Raw genomic sequence first — 10,249 nt, forward strand, 5'->3', positions numbered from 1 at the left:
GGGGGCGGGGGTGAGGGGGGGGGGGGGGGGGGGGGCAGCAGACACTGAACGGCTGGATGAGTCTGGAAGTGGATGAGTCTGGTAGCAGCATTCATGATAGCCTGAAGGAGGGATAGCCTGTGTAGTGGTAGACCAAGCAGGGGGGAGTTGCAATAGTCGAGACAAGAAATTACAGAGCGTCACTTAGAAGCTTCGGGTTTCATTTGTTATGAAGGGGTAAATTTCAGAAAATGTTGTGGAGGTTAAGTTGGCAAGATTTTAAAGAAAAGAGGAATAAATGGTCAACTGGTCAAAGGAAGCAGAAAGGTCTAAGAGTATGAAAGAGTGGTTGTTGGTTTTAGAAGTTAGTAAGTTGTTATTAAGTTTGAGGAGGGTAGTTTCTGTGAAGTGTTGCAGAAGAAAGACAGACTGAAAGGGATCAAAAAGGTTGTTAACGGTAAGGTGGCAGCTCAGGCGGTTGTAGACTAGGCATTCAAAAGGTTTAGAGGCAAACAGGAAAAGGTAGGGTCTTTAGTGGTTCAGACTGGTAGGGTCCACTTAGGGCTCTTTTAGTATGGGGTTCACCAGTGCTTGTTTTAGAGGGGTGGGGAAGATGCCATTAGATAGGGAGATTGCATTTGTGAGTAAGAGAGTGTAGAATAGAGCTAGAGGGTGACCGGAGTAGTTGTCAAGGGGATGGAGTCCAGGGGGAAGGTGGTTAGGTGGGTGCAGCAAAAGTATCAAAGGTGGTGTAGCAAAAGTGAAAAATACAAAAGTGTAGCACCTTTGTGTGAAGTAAAGGGTCAAAGGAAGAAATAATTTAATATGGTGGTAGACATGGTGTGTTCAGTGCCTGTACAGAATGGAGAGCAGAGCACAAACACAGAGCAATCAGTACTGATAGCTTAGTGTTTGTAAATAACTGAGGACAAAGTTAATACTATGTCCACAGTTATGAATGAACAAACAGGATGTGCTATACATCGCTTTATGTTCACTCATGATTGTGGACATAGTAAATAATTACTATCTCCATTCATGACTGGGTTGATAGTAAATATTTATTTCTCCAGATTATGAAGGAACAGGAAGTCTCTGTAATGAGAGCTTCCTGTTCATTTAGAGCTGGGGCTGTAGAAAAAAGTAACTTTCGGTTTCAGTTTTGGCTTTTGACATATTTAGAAATGTTGGTTTCGGTCTAAAAATTAAATTTTGGCGCATCCCTAGTGTTAACATTACCAAGGAAGCATGCCACTGGTCTCAAAGGCTGATAAATCACAGCAGTCCTCACAGAAACTGGGAAAAACAGACAAATACAGTGAACTTCAAAAGAGGAGAGGGATAAAGAAGTGGTATAGGAAGACCTTGAAAAGTGCTTTGTGGGGATAGAAGGAATGCAACTACACCTCCCTCCCTTGGTTTGATAGTGCTGAGAGCCAAACATTGGTCCAGACCCAGCCAATGGCACACCTGCCATCACTATTTTCTTGTTTTCTTAATTTTTGTTATAGTTATTTATTCATTACAAAGCCATCCCTGCCCTCGTGATCATGTCCATGGACTACTGGGTGTCAAGCATGTACTACTGGCTTTAGGTGTCCAAATATGCTCTAAAGCTACTAGCCTGCCCTGCTGCGTGTGTCATGTAAGAGAGGACCTTCAGTGCAGCTGGAATGACTAAGAAACTGACTTTTATTAACTTAAGGATAGGGTGTTTGGTGTTTTGGGTGCACAGTATTTTTACATGTTGTTTTCAAAGGATGCAGTGAGGTGCTGTGAAAAATGGCAGGTATTGCAGACTGTCAGCAATAGCTGCCATGTGTGCTATGACTCCAAGCTAAAAGTTTTAATCCAAAAGAAATGCCCAGCAGCAGGATATTTTACTGAGGGTGGGAATTGTCTGTACTTGTAATAGAGACAAAAGAGTAATAGGCCTAAGCAGTGTATGACAACTTTTTCTATGGGGACAGGATGGTATGGTGGATGTGATTGATATATTGTGAGGTGGTTTAGGTGCACACTGTTCTTTCACTTTTTTTAAATAGTAGCCAAGGTGTTGCCAATTAAAGAACTAGCTATCAGTCAGTTGCCGTGGACAGATATTGGTCCGTTTTGTGTGTACAGAGCTGTGCCCACAAGCAGGTCACATAAGAAAATGTACCTAGGCACTGCAATTCAATAACTCATCCATAGTTTATTAAAGTAGATGTAAACCTAACCTCTAAAACCTCATATAAGCTTTACCATGATAATATTACTAGGGAAACCTATTTTAATGTCTAGCTTTCATGAAAAATACTGGTTGCAGATTCTGAAATAAAGGTCCTTGTTTGGGCACATTGTGCTATGTTTTTGATGATACTCTGCCCCTGTCTTCCACATCCTCCTGCCTGTAAATTGCCCTGTTACTTGCTCTCCTAAAAGAAACGATAAGCTTTTGTGCTGGTGAACATCGTACAGACATATTACACGCTTGTCACCAAGGCCTATTGGTAATATGCTGCCAGCAACAATTAGGAAGTATGCCTTATAAAAAAAACAAATGCAGCCTGTTATAAGTGTAGTGCCTGTGAAAAGGGACAAGTTATAAAGAAGCTGCAGGATATCAGCAAAATTAAAATGTAAAAACCATTCCTTCCCCTCACCCCCCATTCCCCAAGATACACAGAATGTTGCTCCCCATAGGACATTCAGTCAGGGTTTACATCTACTTTAAGGGACCAGTGCCAACAAGCCTACAAGAACTGTCACTATATCTGTTATATCACTTTATCAGCAAGACATCCTATGTTTTCTCTATCACATCTAAGCACATTGTCAATATGACTACTAGGAACCCAACCTTTTATAGTGAGGGATCTAGCTTATCCAAACACCTTCTCATTGGCCCTTCTAAGACATCTGACCTAAGTTCAAAGGGCAGGAAGTGAATTATGGATAGCTGGTTGCTATGGTGGTAAAGTCCCATTAGATTGTTGAGTGGTGAACCACAAATGTGCTGACTTTGCCTCAAATCCATGTTAAATCCAAATCTCATTTCTACCTCTTACATTTCCTAAAAATGATTTGTCAACAGGATCTATTTATTTCCATGAAATATCAGACCTTCATGCATGTATAATCAAACTGTAAGTCTCTGTGATAGCAGAGTTTATGGCAACATGCATTGATTTTTTTTTTCATTGTTTAAATTTTCAAATAACTGTTGGATGTTTATCTTTTTATTCCATAATATGCTTTTTATTCTTTTAGCTGCTCTGATTCGTGGAAATAGAAGCAACTGTGCACAATTTTCCAATAATCTCGATTGGCTTATAAGTAAGCTAGAGCGTCTTGAGTCATCTTCAGGTATGTCCACACAAATTTTACTTTTTCTCATCTGTTACATGTCACAGCTGAGGTCCTCATCCAGTGCTGTAGGCTGCCATTGCTGTTTTACTGGAATAGTTTTCATCCCAGAGTTTACAAAGAGATGCTGCACAGGTGTGCTCATTACTAGTTTGGATTGGTTTGTGGGAGGAAATGTGGGCAAACACAGTGAGAATGTTCAAAGTCCATGCAGACAGTGTCATTTTAAATTATGTAACAGAATGAATATTCATTTATATTCACCTTTGTATTTGACACAAATTCAGAATATAGTGACATCAAATGCAACATAATGAGGTAAAACATTTGTATTTATTAATATATGTGATGCTTACATTTTACTAATTTAAATAATGGCAATATCTGTTTGTAAATCATTCTATGTGGCTTCATTTCACAGAGCCTTTCATTGCTGTGGCATCATCATGAAAATCATTGGGAGTAATTATCTGTAAAAAATAAATCAAGGCAACTGGACTTGCTGTATTTTTCTTCAAGAGGATTTCCTTGTCATTCGACTAGCTTTCTCAATTCAGAATGACTTGTACAAAAATTATCTGGGAATAATTATGGTGAATGTTGCTTCAATCAACATAATCTGTTAATTATAACCAACATGGGGTCAGAGACCTCATGGGGGTAAGGTGTTGATTGCATTTGCATGATTGGAGCTAGCAGGTGTTATTAACTCCCCCGAGAGAGGTGTTAAAACAGCATTGTTTGTGACAGACATAAATGCCTCACCATCCCCGCCTCTGTTCAAGGTTAGCTTCTCCATTTTTACATAAATGGCCTATTTTACAGCTTCTTTAAACCAGTCCTCCTCCCTGTCTAGGATGAGTACTTGACTGTCTTCAAAAGAGTGACCTTTTTCTTTTAGATGTAGGTACACTGCTGAACCCTGACCAGAGGGTTTGTCTCTTCTATGCTGTGCCATACACAGTTGTAACTGCTGTTTTGTTTCACTGACATACAATTCTGAGCACTCCTCACTGCACTGGACTGTGTACACAATGTTGTTCATCTTGTGTTTAGGTGTTGGGTCTTTTGGGTGAACCAGTTGTTGCCTCAGTGTATTGCTGGGTTTAAAGCAGACAGGGATAGGATGTTTTTTAGAAATCCTTCTGAGCTTTTTAGACACCCCAGCTCCATATTGGATTACCATATTCTTTTGTTTGTCATGCTTTTCACTCTCACTTGTGCTCCTGGTGTTCTTTCCTCTCCCTCTTTCTGTTTTGACAAAAGCCCAGTCTGGATACCCGCAAGCTTTAAGGGCCTCTCTGAGGAGTTTGAATTCCTTCGCCTAAGCCTCTGTGATGGTGGGGATTTTCTCTGTCCGGTAGTGTAGAGTCCTGATGACTCCCAGTTTGCTATCTAGAGGATGGTGGGAGTCAAAAAGCAGGTCCGTGTGTATGGTAGTTTTCGGTAGACCTCTGTTTCCAACCTCCTTTCCTCCTTTTACTGTTTCCAAACAGTCCAAGAAAGCCAGTGTGTTGTTTTGCATATCTTCCTGTGTGAAATTGATGTTATAATCTACTTAGTTGATGTTGTCAGTGAAAGCCTATAACTCTTGTTTGTGAACATATCTGAACCAATGACTGGGTGTAATTCCCTTAAAGGCGGTCAGGACCTTCCTTTCTAATTCCTCCATGTACAGGTTTGCCACAATAGGTGAAACTGGCGATCCCAAGGCACAGCCATGTTTTTGCCTGTAGAACTTATCCTTGCATTTGAAATAGGTGGTACTCAGGCAAAGGTCCAATAAGGTACACACTTGATCTGGGTTAAGTTCTGTTCTGCTGCCTAGCGTGTTGTCTAGTAGCAATCATTTTCTAACTGTTTCAATTGCCTCGGTGGTGGATATGCAGGTGAAGAGGGAGGTAACATCGTAGCATACCACTGTTTCCCCTGTGCCCAATATTAGGTTCTGGACTTGCGAAATCCTGGGAGTTCTGTACAAGTCATTCTAAATTGAGAACGCTAGTTGGATGACTAGCAAAACGTCTTTGAGGAAAATACAGCAAATCCAGTTACCTTGATTTATTTTCTACAGATATATCATGACCTGGATTAATGAGAACCTTCAGACATATTGGGAGTAATTGCCACTTGTTTACATTTTTATTATCAGAAGCTCCTGCAATAGAAAGTAAAAGTTATAATGGCAGTCCAACAACAATATTGCTTTCTGCTGACCATTAAAATGTATCTAATCCTAAGAACAAAAATTGATCTGGTTTTGACCTTGTTTTCTTTTTTCAGTATTTTTTTTCTTTATTATTTACAGTGATCCTGTCAGTAATGCACTTCCTTTCCTAGCATGACAACACTCACTGTACTGTATTTATGGAAGAGCAGCATTGTCACTTTGGTCTGCTCTCCTTATTTGGGCAGTAACACCTCCTCTTTCCCTCCCCTCATTTCAGTAACAAAGGGGAGAGATTTACAAAACAAGGATCAATATGTATTTTTCTCAACTTGCAGAAAATGTATTTAGGTGGAAAAAAATAAAGCTAATGTAGCCACTAATCTAAGGACTGGTAATCTGCAGTGTAATACATTTCTGTTTTCATTCACTAAGAAACACAGAATCAGGGGGAAATCAGAGACATTTGGGTACTGCTGCCTTCAGAAGGATTTGGACACTAGCAAACAAAAAAATAATTGGCTAGCCAGGTATAATCCCTCCCACTAACATGATGCTTCAGTTTGTTCCTTGTGTCCTAGGAGGTGGAGTTATTTTCTATTTGGAAAAAGTTTACCCATTTTTCCTAAAAAATATTTTTTCAGCAAGATATTTTGCTTTAATTAGGTTATTGTTTTGTTGCTGAACTCAGTTTTTTGCAGCTTTATGGATCTTGCCTGTAATGTGACCCCTGGAAACTGTGCTCTGCTTGTGGCACTCCCCAGACACCTAGGGTACTGGTTTGTTAGCCATATAGCACTTTAGAGGTCCAGTGCCATGACCCAGCTTCAGTTGTGACCTTGTCCATGATGACTTCTTTGCACATGGATGGGGCAAATAATTCCTGGAATGTGGCATTAACCAATAGGTTACGCAAATGGCACTTTCTGGTACCTTAGTACTGTGCTTGTTTGCCCGTAGAGCACCTTCCAGGTTTATAGCTTAGCCCTATGTGAGCATGGCACAAAATACTTTTCTACAGCCATCGTTTTTCCCTAAAGCGTTAACTTACCAGTGAAATAAGTGCTACATTACTAACAGCTGTGTTGCGGGTGCACTCTACACTATCTCTTCCTGCCTTCAGGATGAGGCAGTTTTGCTCTACTTGGAAGGGTCCTGCTATTTTTACTTGATTTATTCTTCCTGCTGCCTATAATAACTCGGTCACCTCCTGCCATATAACCTATCCTGCAGCTGGTTTGCAAATACACCTTGGTGTATCATTTGCTTTGCCTCAGTTGTAGTACAGCATGCTGGATCCCAAATGATCGTTGACCCGTTTGTGTCCACATGCTCTTCAGAGTCTTTGCTAGCTCCATCAGGCATGGTTCCGTTCACTGCATTATCCAAGGAGGAATTTTCTACAGTCATGATAGCTGACTCAGAATGCAAGGGCTGCAAGTGTACTGCTAAGTCTTCCACCCAGAGTCTGTAACTGACATTCCTTCAGCTGTAGCGGCCTCTGGTACTGAGGATGCTTTATTGGCCTAAGAGTCTCATACATGACTTCTAGATTTGTGCCTGAAGAGTCTCAGTCTGCTGATACTGCTCCGTAACTTAAAGATACCATATCAGATCCTATTTATTCAGTTTAGATACAAGCTGTTCTAGTCTTAAAGTCTATTTCCACTTTTGCAGTCAAATTTGAGAAAACCGCTCTATATGTTTGTTATTTTTTTCTTTTCACACAGTATACGAAAAAAACATTTTTTTTAAATCTTACCTTTTAGATGTTTTGTTGCAGTAGGCAACATGGCTGATTCCAGGTTTTTCTCAGCACCTTCACTGTGATCTGTCCTAATAGAAAGATTAGGACTGACATTTGAGGATTGTGTTTCTCTCATTAACCTAATTAACATACAGTGGAGAAGCTCCTCATCTCTCACAGCCCCTCCTAACATTACAATAGAAGGAAAAGCAAGTAGACATTTTAACCCTTAAGAAGCCAAGAAACACTAACCTAAGTAAAATCAATTTAGACTGCAAGAAGCATTTTTAAAATATTTTTTGTTTTAGCTTATTGTATGTGAATGGGAATATATAACAAATATGAAATAGGTGTTATCCCAATTTGGCTGCAAAATTGGAAACACACTTTAAACATGCAAAGCTACTGCCTTAAAAGTTGTAAATAAGAATGTTCAGATACCAGTGCCACCACTGCCCTGAAATCGTTAGTCTGTATTGTTTTAGAACTGTCATATGACACTAAACAAAAATGTATCAGTAATCGGTATCTGTATTACTTGGACAAGTGTTAATACTTGGTTTGGAAAAAATGGTATCAGTGCATCCCTAATAATAATAATTTTATATATACATATATATATATTAGGGATGCACCGATACCGTTTTAACAAGTTTGTTTAAGATGTTGTTAGAAGATGATTTTAAATAAGCAATCAGCTGTGATTTTTAGTGAGAGGGGGTGAAGGTCCGCTTTAAGGTTGACAAAGGTTCCAACCAAAGCTAAAATAAAAAATACAGTTTAGCTGAAGATGAGCTTTAAATATTAAAATATATTTTTCTATGTCCCTAAAATATGTTGGACATTAATACAGTCCAGTACATTTGAGGCAGCCATACCAACAATTTAATGTCTGTAGCTGTTAGATCTGGATAGTTTTAAGTGCTTATGTTTAGAGACAGAACAACTTCTGTATTCATACATGATCTCCAGTACATCCTAAATAACTATAGCCAGTCACAGTATTACACTATCATCAACAGTACAAAGCATTCATTTAACTCGACTCCTGTCTGTCCCTGTACAGCAGGTTGCAGTTTGATGTGGCAGTGACTGGTTCAGCATGTTTCCTGTGGGAATCTTATTAACAGTTCATGGTGGGGATGCAAGGCTTCTGTCAAGCTGGTGCCAAATGACATTCTGACATAATACAAAGGTAATTTATACAACTTGTTTTTTTCTGTTACTGCAGGAATATTGGAGGTTCTGCACTGTATCTTGATTGAAAGCCCTGAGGCTTTAAACTTAATAGAGAAAGGACACATACGCTCTATCATTTCCCTGTTGGACAAGCATGGAAGGAACCACAAGGTATTATGAAAGCAACACGTGCTCACTTGCTTTACTTTTACAACCTCAGAGTAAGAACTAGACATTATGCATATCATTATCGCAAAAATGTTAATTTGGTTTATGCCTATGATATGGAATCCCTAGTACATACCATATATACTCGAGTATAAGCCGAGATTTTCAGCCCATTTTTTTGGCTGAAAAGTGCCCCCCTCGGCTTAGTGGGACTAGCTAGGTGCTTATTTATTTTGGGTGAATTTGTTGTACCTTAATGCAAAAGCAGACAGTGCTACAGTGATTGAAATTTAGAATAAAACCTGTGTTGCAAGATTCAAATAGCTTTTTTGTGGACTGTCTTATTCCCCTCTACAGTTTAAATGCAGTTTATTCAACATCAATATTTTATTTATAATTGTGTTACTGTATGTGTATATATTATTATTATTATTATTATTATTATTATTACTATTATTATTATTGTTAGCTCGATTTTTACTGCACCTGTTGCTACAATTTTAACACTTCTACTGCCAGAGCCTTTTTCCAGGGATTTTTTTTTGCACACATGTTAAAATGCACATTTTAGACCCGAAGATTACTTAAACTCCCCAGAATTAATAATTTTATGAAAGCAGAGAAACCCTGTAAAATAAAATGGTTATTTAATGTTCCATGATATTAGAACAACTGCTTATCAAACTCAAATTTTCAGTAAAAAAATATACTTAAAGGAGAACTATGGGGTTAGGGCTTTTCCCCATAGTTCTCCTTAGGGTAACGGGAGGACACAAACTGGCGTCCACCCGTCACCCTAAGCTCAATATACCGTGAGCTACAGCTTGCAGTATACTGAGACGGCGCAGCTGAAGTGGATCCCGACAATTATGTCTGGATCCGCCCAGCTGCGTGAGTGACTGCTGGTTCTGCCTATCTAGAGGCAGAGCAAGCTGTACCCGCCCCCCTCCCCCATCCGTTCCGCCAGACAGCGCTTGAGGATCGGAGCGGAGAGGGGGAAACCAGCCCCTCCCGACACGGCAGAGAGCCGTGACAGGATCGAGAAGTGAGCGAACGTGGTAATTTTTCTCTATATATAGTGATCTTTTCCCTTGTATCTATATATGTTTTCTTCAAGAATCTCTTAATTTCTCAGGTCCTGGATGTCCTCTGCTCTCTGTGTGTTTGCAATGGTGTTGCAGTTCGTACAAATCAGAACCTCATTTGTGACAACCTGCTGCCCAGAAGAGATTTATTGTTACAAACCCGCTTGGTTAATGATGTTACCAGGTAGAGATTAACTTCTATTGTTGTTACATTAATTGTCCTTATATTTTATTTATCTTCATTTAACTTGCTTTCTCTTTTATCATCCTTGTCTTCTAAAGGAATTTAGGTAACATGGAATAATTCATATTCCAGTTATTCAGCCGGTTTTACTTTGCACATTATTTGCATTTTATTCCTACATTCTTATGATCAAGCCCAAACACACACATATATAATGGAAAATTGTTACCTTATGCTTCTGTTATTTTCCTTTCCTGGCTCCTCCTCATGTCAGCCTACGATGGGTCAGCTCTGCCCTCTTGACCTCCCACAGGACCACTCTCATAGCAATTAAAAGGGAACCTTCACCCATTGCCCAGTGTTCCATCCTTAGCTAACTCCTGACGGCCAAG

At 39.5% G+C, this 10,249-nt stretch overlaps 1 protein-coding gene across 1 annotated transcript in view; it reads left to right on the forward strand.

Moving 5' to 3' along the window:
* Positions 1–10,249, forward strand: part of RYR3 (ryanodine receptor 3) — a 609,228-nt gene that overhangs the window by 207,733 nt on the left and 391,246 nt on the right. The window contains exons 15-17 of the mRNA XM_018554200.1: positions 3,232–3,327; positions 8,473–8,591; positions 9,724–9,857. Coding sequence (XP_018409702.1) covers positions 3,232–3,327; positions 8,473–8,591; positions 9,724–9,857 — 349 coding nt within the window. The remainder of the gene's footprint in view (positions 1–3,231; positions 3,328–8,472; positions 8,592–9,723; positions 9,858–10,249) is intronic.

This window comes from Nanorana parkeri, unplaced genomic scaffold (assembly GCF_000935625.1).
Source record: "Nanorana parkeri isolate BGI_ZX_2015 unplaced genomic scaffold, ASM93562v1 scaffold146, whole genome shotgun sequence".
Lineage (NCBI taxonomy): Eukaryota > Metazoa > Chordata > Amphibia > Anura > Dicroglossidae > Nanorana > Nanorana parkeri.